The 27,172-nt window shown below is 43.5% G+C and overlaps 1 protein-coding gene across 1 annotated transcript in view; it reads right to left on the bottom strand.

Moving 5' to 3' along the window:
* Positions 1-646: 646 nt before the first annotated feature.
* LOC126279553 (UDP-glucosyltransferase 2-like) overlaps positions 647-27,172 on the bottom strand; it is a 95,378-nt gene continuing 68,852 nt past the window's right edge. Inside the window, exon 6 of the mRNA XM_049979687.1 lies at positions 647-1,465. Within this exon, the coding sequence (XP_049835644.1) occupies positions 1,177-1,465 (289 nt within the window). The 3' untranslated portion in view covers positions 647-1,176. The remainder of the gene's footprint in view (positions 1,466-27,172) is intronic.

The following is a 27,172-nucleotide window of genomic DNA, read 5'->3' as shown; positions in this document are numbered from 1 at the left end:
CTATGCGCTTCAGTCTGGAACCGCTCGACCGCTACGGTCGCAGGTTCGAATTCTGCTTCGGGCATGGATGTGTGTGATGTCGTTAGGTTAGTTAGGTTTAAGTAGTTCTAAGTTGTAGGGGACTGATGACCTCCGCTGTTAAGTCCAATAGTGTTCAGAGCCATTTGAACCATTTTTTGAAGCCTACAGGATTTATTGGTGGCCGACTCCTTCTACTCCAGGGATGAATTTCTCAGTAGAACAAAGTGATTTTTGTATATGTAAAGTACAAACTAATTTCTGCGCCATTTCAATGGAGTAATGTGTTCATTGTAAATAGGTATTGTAATTGTTCTATTATATGTTTATTACCTTATAAATAAATAAGAGCCTTTTTTAAAAAAATTTAAATGCAGTGCATTAATTCGATCTTAGTAAATGAGTGTTCTAAAATGATTCTTTCATACAGTGTTCATTAAAAAAATGAGAATCATCCCGCTTCGAACCTGTGGAAGGTACATCAGCTTAATTGTTTTAGTTGTAGATATTTGTCATGTATTATTGCTTTTCTGACATGTTCTACATCCTGGAGGACCTCCTCACTACAAATCGATTGGAATGAAAGTAAATCTAATCTAGTCCAAAGTAAAGAAAATTTGTATGCGACTTGTAGCTGCTTCACAATTTTCATTAAAATATTTGTTATGTTTTATACTCAGCATATCAGTCCGTCCACTATTTAGAATGCTGTGTTGCACAAATTGATAATTTTTTGTTATGATGAATACAGAGAATTTGTTTTGATTATATTTACACAACTGCAGTGGAGAGAAGTCAGATTATGTGGCGTGCGATATACTCAGCATATCAATCCATCCACTATTTACAATGCTGTGTTGCACAAATTTCTAACTTTTTGTTATGATGAATAGAAAGAATTTGTTTTGATTGTATTTACACAACTGCAGTGGGCAGAAGTCAGATTATATGGAGTGCGATATACTCAGCATATCAATCCATCCAGTATTTACAATGCTGTTTGCACAAATTGCTAACTTTTTGTTATGATAAATACAGAGAATTTGTTTTGATTGTATTTACATAACTGCAGTGGGGAGAAGTCAGATTACATGGCGTGCGAGTGATCGACCCCACTGAATTCAAGAAGGTATCTCGGGCGTCGAAGCGCCGGTATCATCACTGGTTTTTCTTCGACTCGGCGTAGACTGCACGTGTGGCCCGCCGACGGCGACACCTGCGGGCCACAAAGAGGCAGAGGAACACTGGCGCCAGTGAGCAGACGGCGACGAAGGCCGCGACGTCGAGCAGCAGCAGCTGCCACCAGCTGAGGTCCAGCGCCGCGCTGCGCATGTGCGGTGCGCCGCCGTGCCTCAGCACGTACTCCGTCCAGTAGACAGCGCGCTCCAGTGGCGGCTGTGGCTGGTCGCGGAACAACCGTGACAGTTCCGCTGCTCGCTGCCGGTACCTGCAACGTCACGCCAGCCGCACAGCACAACTAGAGACTCACTGGCTTTTGCGCCACAACGGTAACACACACTAAAATGAAAGGACGCACCACGATGGAATTATCAGAATGGGACAGAATTGGTAGGTGTCATTTACGACTACAGACAAACAAGTGATTACAGTTTCAGAAAAATTGAATGATTTATTGCAGGGAAAGTGCCTCACAAATTGCGCACGCCGAGAACGAGTTAGTCCACCTCTGGCCATTATGCAAGCAGTTACTCGGCTTGCCATTGATTGACTCAGGTGTTCGATGTCTTCCAGAGGCATATCGAGCCAAATTCTGTCCAACTGGGGGGTTAGATCGTCAAAATTCCAAGCTGGGTAGGAGGGCCCTACCCATAATGCTCCAAATGTTCTCAGCTGGAGAAAGATCCGACGACCTTGCTGGCCAAAGTACGGTTTGACACCAACGAAGACAAGCAGCAGCAACACGCCGTGTGCTTGTTGGCATTATCCCTTTCAGATTATGTGATTCACATCTACATCTACGTGATTACTCTACTATTCACAATAAAGTGCCTGGTAGAGGGTTCAATAAACCACCTTCAAGCTGTCTCTCTACGGTTCCACTCTCGAACGGCACGCGAGAAAAACCAGCACTTAAATTTTTCCGTGCGAGCCCTGATTTCTCTTATTTTATCTTGATAATCATTTCTTCTCATGTAGGTGGGTGCAAACAGAATGTTTTTGCAATCGCAAGAGAAAAGTGGTGATTGAAATTTCATGAGAAGATCCCGTCGCAACGAAGAACGCCCTTGTTTTAATGATTGCCACTCCAATTCAGGTATCATGTCTATGACACTATCTCCCCTATTTCACGATAATACAAAACGAGCTGCCCTTCTTTGTACATTTTCGATGTCTTCCGTCAATCGCACCTGATGCGGATCCCACACCGCACAACAATACTCCAGAATAGGGCGGACAAGCGTAGTGTAAGCAGTTTCTTTGGTAGACCTGTTGCAGCTTCTAAGTGTTCTGCCAATGAATCGCAGTCTTTGGTTTGCTCTACCCACAATATTATCTACGTGATCGTTCCAATTTAGGTTATTTGTAATTGTAATCCCTAAGTATTTAGTTGAATTTACAGCCTTCAGATTTGTCTGACTTATCGCGTAATCGAAATTTAGCTGATTTCTTTTAGTACTCACGTGCATAACTTCACACTTTTCTTTATTCAGGGTCAATTGCTACTTTTCGCACCATGCGGATATCTTATCTATATCATTTTGCAAGTCGTTAAATAACAGCATCATCTCCAAACAATCTAAGACGGCTACTCAGATTGTCTCCTATGTCGTTAATATAGATCAGTAACAATAGAGGGCCTGTAACACTTCCTTGGGGAACGCCGGATATTACTTCCATCTATTACTACGAACAGTGACCTTTCTGACAGGAAATCACGAATCCCGTCGCACACTGAGGCGATACTCCGTAGGCACGCAGTTTGGTTAGAAGACGCTTGTGAGGAACGGTGTCGAAAGCCGTCTGGAAATCTAAAAATATGGAATCAATTTGACATCCCCTGTCGATAGCACTTATTACTTCATGAGTACAAAGAGCTAGTTGTGTTTCACAAGAACGATATTTTCTGAAACCGTCCTGACTATGTGACAATAAATCGTTTTCTTCGAGGTACTTCATAATGTTCTAATATAGTATATGTTCCAAAACCCTACTGCAAATCGACGTTAGTGATATAGGCCTGTAATTCAGCGGATTACTCCTACTTCCCTTTTTGGGTATTGGTGTGACTTGAGCAATTTTCCAGTCTTTAGGTAGCGATCTTTCTGTGAATGAGTGGTTGTATATAGCTGCTAAATATGGAAGTATTTTATCAGCATACTCTGAGAGGTACCTGACTGGTATACAATCTGGACCGGAGTCCTTGCCTTTATTAAGTAATTTAAGATGCTTTGTTACACCAAGGAGATCTACTTCTATGTTTCTCTTCTTGGCAGTTGTTCTTGATTGAAATTCAGCAATATTTATTCGTCTTCTTTGGTGAAGGAGTTTCGGAAAACAGTGTTTAATAACTCTGCTTTAGTGGCACTGTCATCAGTGACTTCACCATTGTTATCGTGCAGTAAAGGTATTGATTGTGTCTTGCCACTGATGTGCTTTATGTATGACCAGAATCTCTTTGGGTTTTCTGCTAGATTTCGAGACAGAATTTCATTGTGGAAATTATTACAAGTATCTCGCATTGAAGTACGCGCATATTTCTAACTTCTGTAAAACGTTGCCAATCTTAGGGATTTTGAGTTCTTTTAAATTTGGCATGCTTTTATCGTTGCTTCTGCAACAACGATCTGACCAGTATTGTGTACCATGGGGGATCAGTACCATCACTTATTAATTTATGTGGTATATATCTCTTAATTGCTGTCGATACTACGAGTATCTCTTTGAAAACATACCACAACTTTTCTACACTTACATGATAAGATCGGAAAGAGTGAAGACTGTCTCTTCAAAATGCGTTAAGAGCATTTTTATCAGCTTTTTTTAAATAGTTATACTTTGCGTTTCTGCGTTTGAAGCTACCTAGGATTGTCTCATTTCATGGCATACGCACAGTAGCTACATCCTGTAGCTACCTTTCACGTCTCCAGTAGGTGCTGCCCACCAGAAGCTGCAGCTTGAACTACTTCATATGTTTCAAATCTTAGCAGTTAGATGAGCAAATATAGGAGCCATTTTTGTCTATGGCGCACGACTGTCTGTGTTTCCAAATTGTGATTGAATCTGTCTCGGCATATTGCGGACAGAAATTAAATTTATGTACTTATTTTCACTATTGTTGTAGTGGTTCCTTTTGAAAGCACTTCAGCTCTAAAAGCAACATAACTAGCTACGGCCAGTTACTGTATTTCCAGTTTCACACGCTCTCGCAGAAAAAAGGAAGAGGAAATTCTGGCGCGTATTTTGGAAGGGTTTTCTTCTGATGCCGACTCAGAGATTGACAGCAACAGTGAAAGTGGAGGCGGTTAACACAGAATAAACACTTGCTCAATGACCAAATAAATATTGGAAATAAGACACTATATAAAATAATTTATGAAGTTACACGAAAAAGAAAAGAGCCTTTCCATCCTTCACCCTCTCCCAGTCTCCCACCCAACCGCCCCCACTCCCTTCCAATTTTACTTTACATCTTGCTCCTAACCTTCTCCTCCAACTGACACTTCATCACACTAATAAACACTTATGTCCACTCATCATGGCTTCTCCCTCACACACCGAAAAGAAATCACCACTATTCCTTCACTACTCTTACACAGTACATAAATACACAGCAACATAATTAAACAGAATTACACACATACAATAAACAAAAAAATGAGTAAAAGTCAAAGACAAACTAATGGTAATGTTATGTTGGCAAAACTAATGGCAATGTTATGTTGGCAACACTACGAAACACAAACCACAATACATACTTAGAAGAACAAAAACAAACAGAAAACAGTCGTGTGCGGAAAAGTGTGCTGTGTAAAACATAAAAAATACTTAATTCTGCAGAGCATCTAAAATTAGACTACAACTATCGGTGTATAAAGAGGAGAAGCATCAACGATGTGCTAGCAGACGGCATTTCACGATGTCGGCGAGAAATCTAGTGGAAATCACCTTAAGTAAAAATCACCACATTGTTAATGAACTGTTTTTCAATCTTAAGGCAAATCAAAATGTAAATAACTCAATTACAGATCTACATCTACATCTACATACATACTCTGCGTGGCGGAGGGTACCTCGTACGACAACTAGCATCTTGTCTCCCTGTTCCAGTCCCAATCAGAACGAGGGAAAAGTGACTGCCTATATGCCTCTGTACGAGCCCTAATCTCTCTTATCTTGTCTTTGTGGTCTTTCCGCGAAATATAAGTTAGCGGCAATAAAATTGTACTGCAGTCAGCCTCAAATGCTGGTTCTCTAAATTTCCTCGCGAAAAGAACGCCTCCTTTCCTCTAGATACTCCCACCCGAGTTCCTGAAGCATTTCCGTAACACTCGCGTGATGATCAAACCTACCAGTAACAAATCTAGTAGCTCGCCTCTGAATTGCTTCTATGTCCTTTCTCAATCCGACCTGATAGGGATCCCAAACGCTCGAGCAGTACTCAAGAATAGGTCGTATTAGTGTTTTATAAGCGGTCTCCTTTACAGATGAACCACATCTTCCCAAAATTCTACCAATGAAGCGAAAACGACTATCCGCCTTCCCCACAACTGCCATTACATGCTTGTTCCACTTCATATCGCTCTGCAATGTTACGCCCAAATATTTAATCGACGTGACTGTGTCAAGCGCTACACTACTAATAGAGTATTCAAACATTACAGGATTCTTTTTCCAATTCATCTGCATTAATTTACATTTATGTATATTTAGAGTTAGCTGCCATTCTTTACACCAATCACAAATCCTGTGCAAGTCACCTTGTATCCTCCTACAGTCACTCAACGACGACACCTTCCCGTACACCACAGCACCATCAACAAACAGCCGCACATTGCTATCCACCCTATCGAAAAGATCATTTTTGTAGATAGAAAACAACAGCGGACCTACCACACTTCCCTGGGGCACTCCAGATGATACCTTCACCTCCGATAAATGCTCACCATCGACGGCAACATACTGGGTTCTATTACTTAAGAAGTCTTCGAGCCACTCACATATTTGGGAACCAATCCCATATGCTCGTACCTTAGTAGGGAGTCTGCAGTGGGGCACCGAGTCAAATGCTTTCCGGAAGTCATAAAATATGGCATCCGTCTGATACCCTTCATCCATGGTTCGTAAGATATCATGTGAAAAAAGGGCAAGTTGCGTTTCGCAGGAGCGATGCTTTCTAAAGCCGTGCTCATGCATAGACAGCAACTTCTCTGTCTCAAGGAAATTCATTATATTCGAACTGAGAATCTCTTCGAGAATCCGGCAACAAACCGATGTTAAGGATATTGATCTGTAATTTTGAGGATCCGTTCTTCTTCCCTTCTTATATACAGGCGTCACCTGCGCTTTTTTCCAGTCGCTCGGGACTTCACGTTGGGCAAGTGATTCGCGATAAATGCAAGCTAAGTAAGGAGCAAATGCAGTAGAGTACTCTCTGTAAAACCGAATTGGAATCCCATCAGGACCTGGCGATTTATTTATTTTCAACCCATCAGATCACTGGTGATGCTTTACCTCAAGCAAGCGAGACGCGTCTCGTGGAAACAAAAAACATGCACTTCTTTGTGGCTGTAACGACAGAACGAAAATACCCTGAACTATTGTGAAGCAACTGCGGACAACATGGCCACGCAAACGAAGAATTGGAGCCGATGTGTTAGCTGTAGACAGTGATCTCGATTTGGCGATAGTATGCAGTGACAAATAGTTTTCCAGGCTAATCAGAAATTCCTGGACGTCAGAGCGTATCATTAGCAAAAAAAAAAAAAAATGTAAAACTGGTGTACCACATCAAAAACATACAACAGTAGGAAAGCATCTACCAATAGATAGCACCTCAGGGCACTGTGTACCATGTAGCACAAAGAAATAACGCCACAGAATCAGAGGGAAGTGTGTACTCTGTCAAGTAGCCTATACCTATCCGCAGAAAGAAATTACATTTTACTTTACCACCAAAAGTTACGGATTTCATACACAGCAGCTGCATTTGAAACCTCCCCATATGTGTTCAGTTAATGTATATGACACTTGTTTTTCACGTTGTTCTGTCTCGATGTACGTCTAATAACCTAATTAAAAAAAAAAGAAAATTCAAAAAATCTAATATTTAGTGTGTCTCGTCGGAAATGGTTGTGTTGGTGAAATGCAAGCCGAGGAGGCTTGCCTTATAGGCCAACAAAACGGAGTGTAGAATATCGTCGACGTACTGCTGTGTTGGAAGGATGCCCCGCATGACTTCTAAAGGGGTCCTGCTATGACGAATTGTCACCCCGTATCACCACTCCAGGTTGTCAGGTCTTAAGGTGGTCGACAGTCACTTTGGTATCCCACCTCTATCTGGGGCGTCTGCAGGCACCTGTTCGCTGGTCACCAGGGCTCAGTTCGAAGCGGGACTCGTGACTGAAGACAGTTCCACTCCAGTCAGTTAGATTCCAGAGGGCCAAAGGTCGACCATCGTGTAATTGACTTGAAGCTGTTCCTCTTGAATATATTATCCAATTTTTCTGAAATCATTTTGTTTCTCTGTACATTTACAAAGCATCTACTTATTTCCGCACCATTCGGATAATTCCTCCGCGATGTGTCGTTTCTTTTGTCATAGAGTGTACACTGTCTGATCAAAGGTATTCGGACACCAATTAGTGGACATTAGTACGGAGTTCATCCTTCCTCTGCCTTTATGATCTCTTGACATCTGCTGGGGACACTTTCAGTGAGGTGGCTGAATGTCTGTGGAGGAATGGCACCCATTCTTCCTCAACAGCCGGAACTAGAGAAGGCAGTGACTTTGAACAACGGGGTCTGGGACGAAGTCGATGTTCCAACTCACCCCAAAGGCGTTCTGTTACGGTGCTCGCTTATTTCCAAGTCCGTATTGATCTTAGTGCTGAGTTTTCACGCAGACGGCGCTTTGGCGTTAGGTGGTTGTTTCCGTGTGTGATCGCCGGCCGGAGCTTAGCCGGAGGCGTGTGAGAAGAAAAGAGGTGGCTGCCTCGGCGTGGAGACAGTTCGGCTCGGCTGGGGTTGGATGCGTCTGGACGCCGAGTGGGGCACGATGGGAAGACCGGACCGTGATTTTACGGTTAATAGTGTGGACAGCGGTGTGGTGTGCCGTTTAACCTGATTCGCAAGGGGAGCAAAATCTCGCCTGTTGTAGTTTGTCGAGCCTGAGTTTGAAATACCTTCTATGTGCGGCGGGATGCCATTTCGTCCTCCTCTCTCTCCGTCGCTGGGATTGCTATCCTCGTTTACCGTCCCATGGATGTATATCGATGGGGTACGCTGCTCTCCGTACTGTACTAGACGCTGGTGATAGAAGTGTGTCGATCAGCGGCACGTTAGTCTGGGTGCTTTATGTTTGACCTTCAAGTGCATAGTCTTCGAGTGGCACTCCTTAGAGTTTGCTTCGCGCAGTTAGATTGGAGTTTGTTTTGTCTTGTGGTGCTTCCGCTTTCCGTTAGCGAAGGTCGAGCTTGATTGGGCACTCCGTACGACGCTTGGCACGTCAACAGACGGGTCGGAGCCACCTTCGCGACTAAACGGAAGCCTTTGGACTGAGAGGTCTTCATAAATTGTTGTTTTGGTATTAAGTTGGCTGAGGTTCCTTATGGATTTCCCGGCATTTGGTCTGTTGTCCGGCCAGGACCAGGACTCGTTATTTTAAAAGTCGGTCCTTGTTTTGGCTTCGTACGATTTTGGTTCACTGCCTGGTGGTTCTGGTAGTACGCCGGGTCGCTGTGGCTGTGTTGCATTTTGTATGGGGCTGTGTGCTCGGAGCCGTGGAGCACCATTTGTGTGAACTGCTTCACTGTGGAGCACTGATCGGGCCATTCTTGGTCCTCTGCTGTATGAAATGATTTTGTTATTATTTTAAAGTAACCATATCACTTAAATGATTTAGATCTTGTTGCGTTAATTGCAACTTGGGTACTGAGAAATTTAGTAGTGTAATTACGGAACATTTAATAGTGGCACATGCCCCTTTACTTGTTTCGTAATCTGTTAATTACCGAAGGAACTTAAGCTCATAATCATACGATGTGATTTACTTAAATTATTGTATTTTTATGGCATGTTATAGTTTTTTTTTAATTTGCTCATCACTGGTGTACTGTTCCAAGTATTAAAATGTTTCAGGTAGCCATTACTTGGGTGGAACGCGCGGAACCGCAACGGAGAGAGTAGTTGCGTGCCTTACGTGTCCGTTGTTGGCGCGGGCTGGTGTCTGTTGTTTGTTTTGGTGCACCTGAGTTAAGTATTGTGTTGCCTCCTCCCATGCGGGCCCGTCGTGTTCTTCTCATAAACATTTCCTTCAAGGCATTTTAGTTAATTTTATGCTAGTATTATTTTAATTTCTTACATTGGTAAAATTGTGCGGCCTTCATTATGCACATTTTTTTGTCATAGCGGAGTTGATGTGCCGTTGTAATTTCTTAAACTCCATTGTGTGTGCCCTTCGTGATACATATTGTTTGTCATAATAGAGTTGAGTATGGCAATTATAATGTCTCATATATCGTGATGTGCGTGTGTAATAGTGCAATAAATGGATGATTGTTATGTTTGTTTTTGGCGCCCTTCGTGCCTCCTTTCTTCTCCCTATTGGTACGCTATCCTTGTACTTGTGTTGGTAAGCCACAACACGTTCCATTGTGTTCAGGTTGGGACTCTGGGCAGGCCATGAACGTTACTGTCCACAAGCCAACCCTCACAGATGCTTCCTTATGACAGGGTAGATTGTCATGATGATACACTCTCCAGATTGCTCCTCTATTGTACGCAGTACACAATGCTGTAAAAAGTGTTCATATCCTTCCACATTTATTGTTATCTTAACCTCAATGAGTGGACCTCACCCGAACTACCAAAAACGCTCTCATATCGTAACGACACCTTCTCTGTACTTCACTATTGGCCACGACACATGATGGCAGATATCACTCTCCAGGCATTCGCCAAATGCAAACCCTTAAACAACTTAAATTGGTAAGAAGACATAGTAAATGTTATGGGGAAGGCGAACCAAAGACTGTGTTTTATTGACAGAACAATTACAAGATGTAACAGATCTACTAAAGAGTCTGCCTAAACTATCCTTCACCGTCCTCTCGTCCGCCTCCGGTAGCTGAGTGGTCAGTGCGACAGAATGTCACTCTTAAGGGCCCGGGTTCGATTCCCGGCTGCGTCGGAGATTTTCTCCGCTCAGGAACTGGGTGTTTTGTTGTCCTAATCATCATCGTTTCATCCCCATCGACGAGTAAGTCGCCGACGTATTCTGCCTTCCGATGTGTCTGCGTTGTGGTACGAACTTGTCAACAATACACTGCCCACCAATCAGCGTTTAGCCGATATTCAGCTTCTCGCCTCCCCCAACTGTGGCAGGTGTGACGTGCCTGACACCAGAGAACACCGCCTGCAATGTCAAGCTGTTTCCGATGTGTGGAGGACTTGCCAGTTAATGGTGGCTCTCATCAAGCGAACTACGCCAGCCCACGTCTCTGTTGATAGTGTCATTGTGCTGGATTTTAAATATTTCCCACGTGCAAAACACAATACTGCTGTGTGGTGGTTGGGCCATACCGTCTACGCCCTTATCGACCGGCAATTTCACGATGGATTCACTTTTTTTTACTTACATTTGGGAAGAATATGCTAAGATAAAAAAAGTGATAAACACCATGAATATTTTGCCAATTTCTTATCAGCTGCATTGCATCATGCATATGCGAAACAACTCTAAAATATGTGTGCGTGCTCCTCTCAATTTCCCTCAATTGTCCATTTAGTATTTCAATTGAGTTTTGATGATTCGTACACTGATCTCATTCTTGCGTCTTACATGTTGTTCTAGCAAAAATAAGTCTAGATATATAACTAGCGTCAGGTGGTGAAATATAACCAGTCTCCATGTATCTGTCTATCTTTGTTATATGCCTACCTATAAACTAGTAAACTAGTACATGTATGATTATATTAGGAAAAAAAGGAAAAAAAAACGAATAAAGTTAGAGAGAGAGAGACAGTAACTGAGTAATAGGATGCGGTTCCACTCTTAAAAAAACCAACGATAAAACAAAAAAAAGAAAAAAGAAAAAAAAAGAAAAAAGTACACCAGTATTCGTCCGATCACCGAAGTACCGAAGTTAAACAACATCGGGCCTGGTTAGTACTTGGATGGGTGACCGCCTAGGAACACCGGGTGCTGTTGGCTCTATCCATTTTTTTCATTTTTACGTCGCTACACCTGCCAGCCCTCTTTTCATACTAACTTTCGGGTGCTGACAAAGATGCTTCCACAAGCATTTTAAATTACTGTATTAAAAAAAAAAGCGGCATCAGATCGAAAGACTTGCGCCCGGCGACCGGTCTACCCGAGGTGAGGCCCTAGTCACACGACATTTACATTTACCGTCCTCCTTTGGAGTACTGCTGAGCGATGTGGGACCCTTACCAAGTAGGGTTAACGGATTACATCGAGAAAGTTCAAAGAGGGGCAGCACGTTTTGTGTTATCAAGAAACAGGAGAGAGATTGTCTTCGACATGATACAGGGTTTGGGTGGACATCATTAAAACAAAGGCGTTTCTCGTTGCGGCTGGACCTTCTTACGAAGTTTCAAATAACTTCCTCCTCTGAATGCAAATATATTTTATTGACGCCAACCTACATAGGGAGAAACGATCATAACAATAAAATAAGGGAAATCAGAGCTCGCACGGGAAGATATAGGTGATATAGGTGCTCTTTTTTCTGTGAGCTGTTCGAGAGTACAGTAATAGAGAATTATTCTAAAAGTAGTTCGATGAACCCTCTGCCAGACATTGTTTTGCAGAGTATCCATGTAGAAGTACATTGACATTGTCACAAGTACAGTGTGATTTATCATTGCAAATCACTCCTTTTCAATCATTCATTGTCCAAGGGTACAGTACTCTTACGGTTTGGTATACAATATCGCTGACGCCAACAGTGAGCAGTGATATTCGCAGTGAAGAAAGAGTTGCAAGTTAGTAAGAGGAGTTGTAAGGTAACTGTGATGTAGCAAGGTGGTTCACATGTATGGCACATGGTATTGTGAAACAAATTGTAATGTTAAGTCGATTTCAAGAGAATTTATGTAAATAAATCGTGTTCAATGTTTGAGGTGTTTTTGGGCAGACTGAGATGCTGATTCGTCATAATTAAGATTATTGCTCAATAAAGCTAAGCATCACTATTGGCATAAATAGTATCAAATCATCTTAGATAGAACATTGTTCCTATGGTACATGAAGAATTATTGATGCGGTTGGGCAGTAGAAGACTGTTCATGGGGACGCATGTCGCATCACAATCTTCTGATACGTTGGAGAAGACAACATCGCAACATTGTGTGTGCATCAGTTTTTTGCGACAGTACCAGTTCATATCGAATTGGATTAAACATTGTTCAGCAGTGATTAGGAAAGAAACTGTGAAGAATATTAACAAATTTAAACCATGCATAGGCATCAGTTATAATGAACAGTGATTATTGTGACCATTATTACAATGGCTGACACAGGGCAAAACGATAGTGACACTTAATTGGGAAGGACAATTCAACGATTCAGTTAATTTAGAAAAAAGTTTTGAACTTGATCGTTTCGCGAGCTGTGTGATAGAAGATTTGTGATTCAGGCACGAAAATACATAGTTCTGCACCAGGAGGGTTACAAAATGGGAATTAGTAATGATTTACTGTTGCAGATATTGCAAAAACGTGAAAAACTCGACCAGCAAATGAAAAAACTTAATCAGGAAACTGAAAAAAATAGTAAAAGAATCGAAGAAATGACTCAAGAGATGAGGGACAATTGTATGACGAAACTGATCATGTGTGAGTAGAGCTTACTAATACACTTAATCGGAAGAATGATGAATTCCGAAGACAACGTAACAAGAAGTGTAATAAACTCAAAACTGAAATTCAAGACACTTAAAAAAAGCAGATTTCCGAATGATACAAATGAAGTACCGTGACAAATGTCGAAAATGTTAAAACACCGGACGTTATTAGTGACAATGTAAGTATCATGCAGTGATTGTGCTGAAATGAGAATATTACACGAATCAGGTGGTGTTGAAGTGATTTCCGAGGCCGTCCGTGGTGGCCGAGCGGTTCTAGGCGCTTCAGTGCGGAACCGCGCGACTGCTACGGTCGCAGGTTCGAATCCTGCCTCGGGCATGGATGTGTGTGATGTCCTTAGGTTAGTTAAGTTTAAGTAGTTCTAAGTTCTAGGGGACTGATGACCTCAGATGTTAAGTCCCATAGAGTTCAGAGCCATTTGATCCATTGTTTTGATTTCCGAGTTGTCAAAAGTGGGCCAACTTCCAAAGGAATGTACTGAAAATCCGTGAAGACTGTGGCATGTGGGAGGCTTATTTGGCAAATTGTATACAGATACGATAGTGTGGAACAGACTGTTGACAGTTGCGACTGAAATGGCGGAAGAGGTTCGTGTAGGAATACCGCAGAAAGTTTTAACACTTACTACATGCGTCTGATGATGTCTGTTCCGTCGAAGATGTACGCAATTGGGCATTGAAATAATACAATAGCGAAAGTTGTAAAATTGTGCCAGATCAGGATTCGAAACCAGATTTCCCACGTTACGCGAGCGGTCACTTTAATTGTTTCGGCTATCCAAGCATGCTTTCCATCCGATCCAAATCCTCAACTTACCGCACACTCACTTGCTCGCAGCATTTCCTGGTTTCCCGCAAGAAATTTGGACCCTGATGTGCATCCACACTGAGGGTATCATAGCAATCAAGCCTACGGGTATACTATATCTGTTCTGTCGAACATGTCTAACAGAGCAGACACCACAGTTTTTTGATACAGGAGCTGTAAATATCAATGTCTTGAGGGAGGTACCAACTTCAGTCGCAACTGCGCTTCGAAATAAATCAATGGCGTAAGTTGAAAACTGGTGCCGAAATGGGACTCGAACCCGGATTTCTAGCTTTATGCGTGTGTTTGCCTCAACTGCTTTGGCTATCCGAAAACGCTTTCCGTGCGACCCAAGCAGATAGAACTCAATACGTTCCTCTTAAAGGAAATCGACAGATGTAAAGGTAATTTTCGGAATACCCCAAGGACTGTGATAGGACTGTTAATGTTTACAGTGTATATAAATTATTAGTAGAAAGCATCAGACGTTCTTTAAGAAGGTTTGCAGGTGATGCGATTCTCTATAAGAAAATAGCTATGCAACGGCATAGATTTGCAGAATGACCAGCAGCGGACTGATGAATGGTGCAGTCTCTGGCACTTGACGCTGAATGTAAATAAATGTAACATATTGCACGTGGATATGAAAAGAAATCCACTACTGCTCAATTACACTATTGATGACAAATTGCTAGAAACAGTATACACCGCAAAAATATCTAGGAGTAACTGTCCAGAGAAACCTTATTTGGAATGACCACTTAAAACAAATAGCAGGGAAAACAGATGACAGACTGAGATTTTGAGGAAGAATCGTAAGGAAGTGTAACGCTCTGTGAATGAAGTGGCTTACAAGGCGCTTGTTCTCCGATTCTTGATTATTGTTCATCAATTTGGGATCCAATGAAAAGAGAACGTTACGGATATGCTCAATGAACTCCCGTACTAGACATTATAAGAGAGGCATTGTGCATCACAGAGAGGCTTACTACCAAAATTTCGAAAGAGCACTTTCCAGGAAGAGTTGGACAACATATTACTTCGTCCCACAGACATTTCGAGAAATTAACACGACGAGAAAATTCGAGAAATTAAATCTAATACAGAGGCTTACCAACAATCATTCTTTCCACAAGCCATTCAAGAGCGGAACAAGGAACGAGGGATCAGTTAGTGGTACCCTCTGTCACACTCCGTTAGGTGGCTTGCGAAATATGATGTAGATGTACATGAACAGGACTCCGTCACACTTCTGACGTAGGTTATGCGGACAACACTACTGGCCATTAAAATTGCTGCACCAAGGAGAAATGCAGATGATAAACGGGTATTCATTGGACAAACATATTATACTAGAACTGACATGTGATTACATTTTGCCCGCAATTTGGGTGCATACATCCTGAGAAATCAGTACCCAGAACAACCACCTATGGCCGTAATAACGGCCTTGAAACGCCTGGGCATTGAGTCAAACAGAGCTTAGGATGGCGTGTACAGGTATAGTTGCCCATGCAGCTTCAACACTATACCACACTTCATCAAGAGTAGTGACTGGCGTATTGTGACGAGCCAGTTGCTCGGCCACCAATGACCAGACATTTTCAATTGATGAGAGATCTGGAGAATGTACTGGCCAGGGCAGCAGTCGAACATTATCTGCATCCAGAAAGGCCCGTACAGGACCTGCAACATGCGGTCGTGCTGAAATGTAGAGTTTCGCAGGGATCGAATGAAGGGTAGAGCCACGGGTCGTAACACACCTGAAATGTAACGTCCACTGTTCAAGTGCCGTGAATGCGAACAAGAGGTGACCGAGACGTGTAACCAATGGCACCCCATACCATCACGCCGGGTGATCGCCAGTATGGCGATGACGAATACACGGTTCCAATGTGCGTTCACCGCGATCTCGCCAAACACGGATGCGGCCATCATGATGCTGTAAACAGAAACTGGATTCATCTGAAAAAAAATGACGTTTTGCCATTCGTGCACACAGGTTCGTCTGCAGCGTCAAGGGTAACCGCAGCCATGGTCTCCGAGCTGATAGTCCGTGCTGCTGCAAACGTCGTCGAACTATTCGTGCAGATGGTTGTTGTCTTGCAAACGTCCTCATCGGTTGACTCAGGGATCGAGACGTGGCTGCACGATCCGTTACAGCCATGCGGATAAGATGCCTGTCATTTCGACTGCTAGTGATACGAGGCCGTTGGGATCCAGCACGGCGATCCGTATTACCCTCCTGAACCCATATTCTGCTAACAGTCATTGGATCTCGACAAACGCGAGCAGTAATGTCGCGATACGATAAACCGCAATCGCGATATTCTACAATCCGACCTTTATCAAAGTCGGATATGTGATGGTACGCGTTTCTCCTCCTTACACGAGACATCACAACAACGTTTCACCAGGCAACCCCGGTCAATTGCTATATGAGAAATCGGTTGGAAACTTTCCTTATGTCAGCAAGTTGTAGGTGTCGCCACCGGCGCCAACCTTGCGTGAATCCTCTGAAAAGGTAATCATTTGCATATCACAGCATCTTCTTCCTGTCGGTTCAATTTCGCGTCTGTAGCACGTCATCTTCGTGGTGTAGCAATTTTAACGGCCAGTAGTGTAGTTATCAACTGATACCATATCATTTGTTATGGACTTTATGGATCTTCAAACTTGCATTGCAAGTGTAACTCGCCATAATTACCCATGAACATATATCGTTGCATAACTGGCCCGATTAGCAGACAGAATCTTCGTCGTACTCTAACACTGAAAGTGCATCAATAACATCGATAACAATACCACAGTACCAGCTTGAGCATCCCTGCCATCACACTGCTGCCAAGCCCAGACACAACAATCACCTACACTCTCCGTAGAGAACTTTGTAACACCATCCCAACCGGGTCTTGACACAGCAATGGAAGTCTCTGAGGAAGCACCTCTATCAACACAACAAATTAATCTCGCTGACTGTTGACTGTAGTCTTTCGAACTGTGAATGCCCTTTAGTCGGTTCTGTCTCTGTCTCTTGTGTGGATGTGGTCCTGTATTGCGATTATTCGTGCAATAAAACGAGTGCTAGCTCATATCGGGACGTGTTATCTGTCATCCTGGCCCTATCCTGGGATAGGGCTCTACTTTGGTTACCCATGACGACCACATACTGATTTATTTTCATGCAGATTCAGATACTACACGTCAACAATGCGCCATTATTCAGCCATTGTTTGGTGCAGTTAACAAGACAACACAGTGATTTCAGTGTTAGAGTGTACGGTGCATTATAATCTACTCTTCTGCAACCGACATTCAAAAATGGTTCAGATGGCTCTGAGCACTATGGGACTTAACATCTGAGGTCATCAGAACTACTTAAACCTAACTAACCTAAGGACATCACAAACATCCATGCCCGAGGCAGGATTCGAACCTGCCACCGTAGCGGTCGCGCGGTTCCAGACTGAAGCGCCTAGAACCGCTCGGCCACACCGGCCGGCGCAACCGACATTCATCAATTGCACTGCTCCAACAGTGGACAATAAAATCTAACAATGACGTGATACAAACGATTTACTTTGAGGCTTTGTTGCCACTCCTACTTCCGACGAAAATCTGGGACATACTGAGCCACAATAATCCGAACGGTTAGGTTCGTGATCATATACTCAGCCCGACAGCAATAGCACTGCACATAGATCGCAGCAACAGCCTCCGAATGCCCACCATCTCGCTGCAGCCGAGTTCGGACACAACAGTCACCCACATGCGCCCACGACAGCTTCCTCACACCATCACAATCTAGCGTCAACACGGCGATGGCAGTCTCTGAGGAAGTGCCGCTGTCAATACAACCTTTCACTCATCAACAAGGTCAGAAATGTGCCTCTTACTAACGTGCTTCCCACTGAAACTCCATGCATGCCTGTACCCCCAATCTCTCTGCAAGAGTAGTTTATACAGTGCACTATGCCACGCCCTCCCGTCCATCACAGACCATACAGGTTACCACCAGGCAAGCTCTGTACAACAAAGGCTGCAATCGGTGAACTCCTAAAAGCCGGAGTTCTGAGACCTTTGAACAGCTCATGGGCTTCACCCACACTGAACAATCAGAATTTCATCTATTGTCTTGTATGCACTTCTGTTTTTGGGTCACTCACTGCAAGCAAGCGTTCCAACAGATAGTGATGAATGCAAAAGATATTCACAAGACAGCGGTTATCATGCCTTTCAGCTTCTTCGAGTTCCCGTTTACGCTACATAGCCTGAAAAACGCGATTTAAACCTGGCATCTTTTTATTGGTGGTATTTTGTTCAAGCTCATAACCTGCTTTGCCCACCTAGACAACGTCCTCAGACAAGGGCACGCATGAACTGTATCTTAAATGAGTTTTCGATACGCTTGATGATAACGGTTTGTGATTAATGAAGAAAAATGCCAGTTTCGACGAACTGAGGTCACCTTTCTCAGGTATATCGTTAATGACGACGGCATTTGTCCTACACCACGACAAATGGAATTCATCTTTCAGCTGCCGCTGCTGTAGTACACTCCTGGAAATTGAAATAAGAACACCATGAATTCATTGTCCCAGGAAGGGGAAACTTTATTGACACATTCCTGGGGTCAGATACATCACATGATCACACTGACAGAACCACAGGCACATAGACACAGGCAACAGAGCATGCACAATGTCGGCACTAGTACAGTGTATATCCACCTTTCGCAGCAATTCAGGCTGCTATTCTCCCATGGAGACGATCGTAGAGATGCTGGATGTAGTCCTGTGGAACGGCTTGCCATGCCATTTCCATCTGGCGCCTCAGTTGGACCAGCGTTCGTGCTGGACGTGCAGACCGCGTGAGACGACGCTTCATCCAGTCCCAAACATGCTCAATGGGGGACAGATCCGGAGATCTTTCTGGCCAGGGTAGTTGACTTACACATTCTAGAGCACGTTGGATGGCACGGGATACATGCTGACGTGCATTGTCCTGTTGGAACAGCAAGTTCCCTTGCCGGTCTAGGAATGGTAGAACGATGGGTTCGATGACAGTTTGGATGTACCGTGTACTATTCAGTGTCCCCTCGACGATCACCAGAGGTGTACGGCCAGTGTAGGAGATCGCTCCCCACACCACGATGCCGGGTGTTGGCCCTGTGTGCCTCGGTCGTATGCAGTCCTGATTGTGGCGCTCACCTGCACGGCGCCAAACACGCATACGACCATCATTGGCACCAAGGCAGAAGCGACTCTCATCGCTGAAGACGACACGTCTCCATTCGTCCCTCCATTCACGCCTGTCGCGACACCACTGGAGGCGGGCTGCACGATGTTGGGGCGTGAGCGGAAGACGGCCTAACGGTGTGCGGGACCGTAGCCCAGCTTCATGGAGACGGTTGCGAATGGTCCTCGCCGATACCCCAGGAGCAACAGTGTCCCTAATTTGCTGGGAAGTGGCGGTGCGGTCCCCTACGGCACTGCGTAGGATCCTGCGGTCTTGGCGTGCATCCGTGCGTCGCTGCAGTCCGGTCCCAGGTCGACGGGCACGTGCACCTTCCGCCGACCACTGGCGACAACATCGACGTACTGTGGAGACCTCACGCCCCACGTGTTGAGCAATTCGGCGGTACGTCCACCCGGCCTCCCGCATGCCCACTATACGCCCTCGCTCAAAGTCCGTCAACTGCACATACGGTTCACGTCCACGCTGTCGCGGCATGCTACCAGTGTTAAAGACTGCGATGGAGCTCCGTATGCCACGGCAAACTGGCTGACACTGACGGCGGCGGTGCACAAATGCTGCGCAGCTAGCGCCATTCGACGGCCAACACCGCGGTTCCTGGTGTGTCCGCTGTGGCGTGCGTGTGATCATTGCTTGTACAGCCCTCTCGCAGTGTCCGGAGCAAGTATGGTGGGTCTGACACACCGGTGTCAATGTGTTCTTTTTTCCATTTCCAGGAGTGTATTTCCAAAAATTATGTCCACACCTAGGGATGATTAATTTCTATCGCGATTACCTTCTGCAAGTAATCGACATTTAGGCTCAACTCACAGAAGTTTTAGCACTGGTAAAATGTAAGTTGGCTGGGCCACCTTGCATGCAGCTCGCCTTTGACCAGCTTAAAGACTATCTTGCACATGTCATGATTTTGGCACCTCCACTTCCTCACGCTGATATCACTATTACATCTGATGCAAATGATTCCTCTATTGAGGCGGTTCTCCAACAGGCAGTGACAGGTTAAGCAATCACTTCAGTTTTCCTCATGTAAACTGAAAGCTTCACAGCGTAAGTGGCTTACCTATGACTGTGAACTTATAACGGTTTATGAGGCAGTTCATCAGTTCAATGTTGATATCGAAGGCAGACCATTAGTCATTTAAATGGGCCACCAACCGCTAGCAGACGCAATCCGAAAGGCCTCAGGTGATTCAGCCACCGGAACTATACTGCACAGTTTAGAATCGATGTGCACCACCTGAAGAGCGCAGACAACGTTGTGTGGACGACCTCACAGATCAACGCCCTCTTGTGCGAATCGAGTACAACGAATTCCAACAACTACAACACCTTCGCCACGATCCCACTACTTATCTCAGACTTAAACATCGTTTGATACTGGGGTTGGGTAGACATATTTTGGTATGATGTGTTACAAAACCGAACTCGCCTCTTTATATCTTACTGCTTTGGAAGATCATTTACGTCTAGTTGCACAAATTGTCGCATTCCAGCATCTGCCCAATGACACACTTTCATCTACATCTACATCATGCTCCGCAAGCCACGTAATGGTGTGTGGCGGGGGAGCGGGTACTTCCGGTACCACTATCTGATCCCTCCAAACCTGTTGCTGTGCGTGCGAAGAATGATTGACAGTAGGTCTCTCTATTGGTTCTAATTTCTCGAATTTTCTCCTCGTGGTCAATACTTGAGATGTATGTGAGGGGAAGTAATAAGTTGTCTGCGGATGTACAGGATGGAATGTTCAGACTGTGATGCCTGCTATGTGGGACAGACTGGTAAAGAACTTGAGATCAGGTTTGGTGAGCATGTAGCTTTGTATAGCTGAGAGATCCAACTTCGCTGCCCATCTGGCTGAGAATGGACACACACTCCCCTCACAGAGGATGGATGCCAGGTTATTGCATAAAGCTGACAAGGGCAGATTCATGAACCTCCTGGAGGAGATGGAGATATACTGTCATCTGAGGTCATCTGACAGTCACCTGTTCAATGACCAGGTATTTCAGGTCAGGAGATGTCACAACTCAGGAGGGAACCAATAAGGAAATTGTTTTTTGTTCATTGTTATTTCATTCCCCCTGCCCCATGTCATATGTTGTCCGACTCCTCCTGAAAAGTGCTGTCCCAAAATTTCAATAGTAAATCTCTCCGTGATGCAAAACACCTCTCTTGTAACGTCTGTTGTAACGTTTGTTTAGCATCTCCGTAACGCTCTCTCGCCAGCTGAACGATCTCCTCTATCAGTCCTATCTGATAGTGATCCGAGATAGATGAACAAGCGCATTATAAGCCATTTCTTTCGTGGATGAGTTACATTTCCTAAAGATTCTTCCGATGAAGCTGAATCCGGTGTCTGCTTTATATGGTCATTCCACTTAAGGTCGCTCTGCATAGTTACGCCTAGATATTTTACGGCAGACGCTGTCTCCAGCTGTTTGTCATCAATAATGTAGCTGCACAGTAGTGGATTTCTTTTCCTATGTATGCACAATATGTTACATTTACTTATGTTCAGGGTCAACTGCCAGAGTCTGCACCATTCATCAATACTCAGCAGGTAGTTTTGCAAATTTTTACTAACTTCTGGCGTTGCTGCTTTGGTATAAACAATTGCATCATCTGTGAATAGCCTTAAAAAGCATCCGACGCTTTCTACTCTGCGCTTTTTTCTAGTCGTTAGGTACCTTTCGTTGTTCAAGCGATCAATGATAAATTACTGCCAGAAGGGAAGGAAGTACTTTTGCATGATCTTTATAGAATCTTATAGGTATCTCATGTGGTCCTGAAACCTTTCCACTACTAATCGGTTGTAGCTGCTTTTCAATTCCGCGATCGGTTATCTCACTATCTGCTATTTCGACGTTCGCATGACGATTGAAATGAGAGACAGTGTTACGATCTTCCTCGGTGAAACAACTTCGGAAGACCGAATTCAGTATTTCGGCCTTCTCTCTGTTATCTTCCGTTTCGGTGCCGACGTGGTTGCTGAGAGAATGAATAGATGATTTTAACCCACTTACTGATTTTACATACCACCAAAATCTCTTAGGGTTTTTACTCGGGTCGGATGATAACGTCTTACTTTCAAAGCCGTTGAACGTTTCTCTCATTGCTCTCCTTAGGCTCATTTTCGATTCGTTCAGCTTTTGTTTGTCAGAACGTTTTTACTTCTCTTCAATATGAGATGAAGTGCTCTTTGTTTACGTAGTGCTTTTCTAACACGGCTATTAACCATGGTGGATCTTTCACATCCTCAAACCTTGTTACAGATCGCTTCATGTGGCTGAACGTTAAGAAAGATTGCAAAGAGTGGAAACACATGTGCATGCCATGTCAACGGAGTAAAGTGGGGCATCATGCGCAACCACATCTTGGCTGGTTTGAGGTTCCCACAGGACGTATCTAACACGTTCACCTCGATCTGGCAAGAACTCTCACTGGTAGAACCTATCGATGTATTCTTTCAGTCATCGACTGCATAATCACAGCAGTTTCATGAGCCAGAGCTCTCATGGATACGTGGATTTCACAGTTTGAATGTCTGGCGTCTATCACCACTGATCAAGGTCAGCAATTCGAATAGGCCCTGTTCAGTGAACTGTCCAATTTTTTGCGTTACTCATCGATGTCAGACATTTGCCTACCATCCACAGAACAACTGTCTTGTCGAATGGTGGCACCGTACCTTGAAAACGGCACTTGCTCCATGGAAGCCAATAAACCGAAGTGCTGCTTTGGATGGTATAAATGAGTCCACTTGGTACAGAAACATGACAAATCTCTAACAGAGGTTCTGTATTGCGAAACACTCTCCTTACAAGCTGATTTCGTGTTTCAACAACCACCAGTTGCAGCCAAGACCCACCCATCCTCGTCACTCATACCAAATGCCATATAGCATGCCTTCGTGTCACTCCTATCTTCATTCACAAAGCGCTTGATGGCTGTGATTTCGTTATGCTCCACTACGACATGATCCAGTCAGCTTTGCAAATGCTGTACACAGATACAAAATGTTCAAATGTGTGTGAATTCCTAAGGGACCAAACTGCTGAGGTCATCGGTCCCTAGACTTACACACTACTTAAAGTAACTTAAGCTAACTTACGTTAAGGACAACACACACACCCATGCCCGAGGGAGGCTCGAACCTCCGGCGCTATTCCTGACAAGGCGCCTCTAACCGAGCGACCACTCCGCGCGGCACACAAACACGAAGAATGATCTTAAACAAAGGGTACACACTTTCGAGATATTACTGAATGACACGCTTTCAACACTAACAATAAACCGCGTCAAGCCCATTTGGACCCTGCACACCGACTCGTCCAATGATGCTTCCTTCATGCCAGCCAGCCCTGTACCCCGGCGCTCAGCTGGGAAGCCTCACAACACACACTGAAGCCCCCAATGATTACGAGGTACACCTTAAGGTCCAAAACTTCCTACCTGACGACCGGAGTGTCAAATTAGTTCACAATTTTGTGATCACCGAGTGACAACACCCGGAACAGCACACTAAGGATGACTTCTTCGCCTGTCACTTCACACATCCCTAAAAACTACTGAATGATTTGACTCACTCGCTACCACGTCATGGTTGACCCCATGGGATCCGTTCTGGCAGCCAAAATTTATGGCCAATCCTACAAAGGGCACACTTACCGACCACTAGGACATCTTCAGGACTTTCGCCTCAGCGTGATGAGATGCCCACATATGGACATTCCAGCCAGTATACGAACACCGCTTTGACCAACATCTGTAAGAACTCGGACCTCTCCATGCCTCTCCTGATGCTCACGTCTCATATGGTTTCTCCACCGTCATATCATCGTGGTCACCTCGCCCACCCAATGCTCTGCACTACCGGGAAGGGAGGTTCTCTGTCAGGACGCCATGACATCTTAACCTCGCTGACTATCGACTGTGGTCTCTTGCAGGCAATCTTCGGAACTGTGAGTGTGTTTTGTTGGTTCTATGGCTTGCTATTGAACAGATGTGTTCTTGTATTGCCATTATTCTTGTAATAAATAGAATGCCATCTCAAATCACGACATGTTATCTGTCTCCCTGATGCACTTCCAGGACAGGACTCTACCGACAGTTATAAGAATGCAAATTTTACTGTAATTAACATTACTTTGACAGATGATTCAATATTTTCTCATATTATGAAAATGATTTATTCTCATAATTCCTAACGTCACCTACGATAATAATTAATGGAGTAATAGTGCATTATTGAGTCATTACTAAATTATTATTCAATGATATGAACTATAAGAATCGTGAGTCCTGAGTTCCTCCTGGGGTATAAAATTTTCAAACAATTTACAGGAACTCAGGCAGGTAATGTTTACAGCGACCGCCGATACCGCCCCCCCCCCCCCCCCCCATTTTCAAAGCACAAACTACAATGGACAGGCGATGTACAGGCAAATTTAATTTATAGTAATACAGGAAAGATAACACACACACACACTGAACACTAGTGCCACCAAAGATGACCAAAGTCAAAGGTGACCAGTATCCAAACAATGTTCGAATATAGCAGATCTACTTGGCTGTTGTAATCGTATATGCCGTTTATACTCAGTACATCGGTACTCCACGGTCCTGATAGTTTGACCAATATATGCCATGCCACAGCTACAAGGAATGCGATTTACACTCGCCTTACGCAAACCCAGATCATCCTTAACAGAACCCAAAACCACTCTAATTTTAAATGGAGGTCAGAAAACACATTTCACACCGTATTTCCGTAAAATACGACCAATCTTGTAGGAAGTGCTTCCTATGTAAGGCAAAAAGGCAGTAGACTTTGGTGTCGACTCAGTATTATCATCAATCATCCTTTGCATAGTTGATCGATAGCGCAACACATGTCCAATCCGTCTTTCACTATACCCATTTTGACGAAATGTAGCTTCAAGATGGGGCAGCTCAGCTGGCAAAGTTCCAGTGTCGGAAATGACATGTGCCCTGTGTACCAATGTACGAAGTAACTCTTCACGCTGAGCCAGATGGTGACAATTATCAGCCTGTAAGTACAAGTCAGTGTGAGTGCGTTTCCAGTAAACTCCATGTCCCAATGATCCATCAGCCTTCCTCCTAACCAAAACATCAAGAAAGGGAAGGCAACCATCTTTTTCCACCTCGATTGTAAAACGAATGTTCGGGTGGATCGAGTTCAGATGTTCTAAAAACGAATTCAAATTCTCCCAAACACGAGGGCAAAAAACAAAAGTATCATCACCATATTTGAAGAAAAATACGGGTTTCAAAGGCGCCGACTCCAATGTACATTCCTTGAAGTCTTCCATAAACAAATTTGCAATCACAGAACGGACAATTCACTACCCATCACAACTATATCTATCTGTTCGTAATACTGGTCATTGAATAAAAAGTCAGTGGTTGTCAACACATGCCAAAAGAGATTAGTTACTTCAACACCAAACCTAACCTCAATTAACTACAACGAATGAGGAGAACACAAGTGAAGAGAGATACCACATCAAAACTTACTAAAATATCAGTCATTCAACCGCATTTCCTCCAAACAACGTAAGAAATCATCTGAGTTCCTGATATGATGTTCACCCCAACCAGCTTGTGGACTTAACAGAGAAGCAAGATGCTTGGCTACACGATATGTCAGAGCAGTGATACTGCTCACTATAGGATGGAAGCCAACCCCTTCCTTGTGTACCTTCGTAAGGCCATATAACCAAGGGGGAACAGCACTTTAGTTGTTAAGGCTCTTGATAGTGTCCTGTGACAAACCACTTATCTTCAGGAGGCTGTTGATCTTTTTCTCAACACTTTTCGTGAGGTCTGCACAACAATTCAGCCTCATTGCTTCCATTAATTTTTCGTCATTTATTATAAAATTATAATTTTTAACAAAAGAAATAACGAAAAATATAATTTATAACAAACAATGAACGACAAACAACAGATATTAGCCATGAAAACTACGACATAATGAGATATGGAGATGTACACATGGCCATGTATTGGGTGAATATGAGCTTCAGGGTCACGTGATAAGCAATGAACGGATGATGTCAGCCATCAGAACTTCCTTCCCAAGAAACCTGGATGGTGCTGTGATGTGATGTGATGGTTAGCATGGATGCCGCCATTTGAAATGCATTTCAGAATGTTTTAATAAGACGTGACGGAGTGTGAATTGGCCTTAACCGAAAAGCAAAATACAATTTTTCGGATTTAGCTTTGTTTCAAAAAACTTTTCATCCCCCTTTGACTTCTTTAGGGGGCTTAATTTCCAAAAACAGTGAAACACAATTTTTTTTAAAATTTCTAATGGAGAAGTCAAATAGGAGTTTCATAGATGTAGCTTTAAAAGTGCTTTAGTAGTTCTCTAACAATGATTTACTTTAAAAACTTTCACCCATTATTTTACATCCTTAATACTGAATTTCCAAAAATGCTAAAACACATGTTTTTCTATTTCTCACTGAGAAACCAGATACCAATTTTCGTACTTCTACCTTCAAAATTTCCTTAATAATGATATATTTTCAAAAAGCTTTTCGTTCCCTACTTCTCCCTTTAAGAGGGGAATTTCGAACAGTTCCTTCTTAAACGATTTCTAAAAGTGTAAAATCTATGCCCTTTCCAAATTTCAAGTATCTACCATATCTTAGAAGTTTGGGCTAGTCGATGATGACTCAGTGAATCAGTCAGGCCCTATTTCACCCTTTTATTGATTGAATTTCCAAAAACAGTGAAAGACATATTTTTTCACCTCTACCAATTTTCAAAACCTTTAGCTTTAAAATGCTTTTACCATCAAATACTTTCATAAAAGTTTTAAATCACTAATTCAAGCCCTCAGAGTTGAATTTCCCAAAACAGTGAAACAAATATCTTTTATCTCTGACACAAAAACTAAATACAAATTTTCATAGATTTAGTTTCAAAAATGCTAGCAAAATGAAATATTTCCATAAAAGCTTTCTTCTATTTCATCCTAATAGGGTTT

Source organism: Schistocerca gregaria, chromosome 1 (assembly GCF_023897955.1).
Source record: "Schistocerca gregaria isolate iqSchGreg1 chromosome 1, iqSchGreg1.2, whole genome shotgun sequence".
Lineage (NCBI taxonomy): Eukaryota > Metazoa > Arthropoda > Insecta > Orthoptera > Acrididae > Schistocerca > Schistocerca gregaria.
The sequence above is the reverse complement of the archived record's forward strand: the minus strand, read 5'-3'. Positions and strand labels throughout refer to the sequence as shown.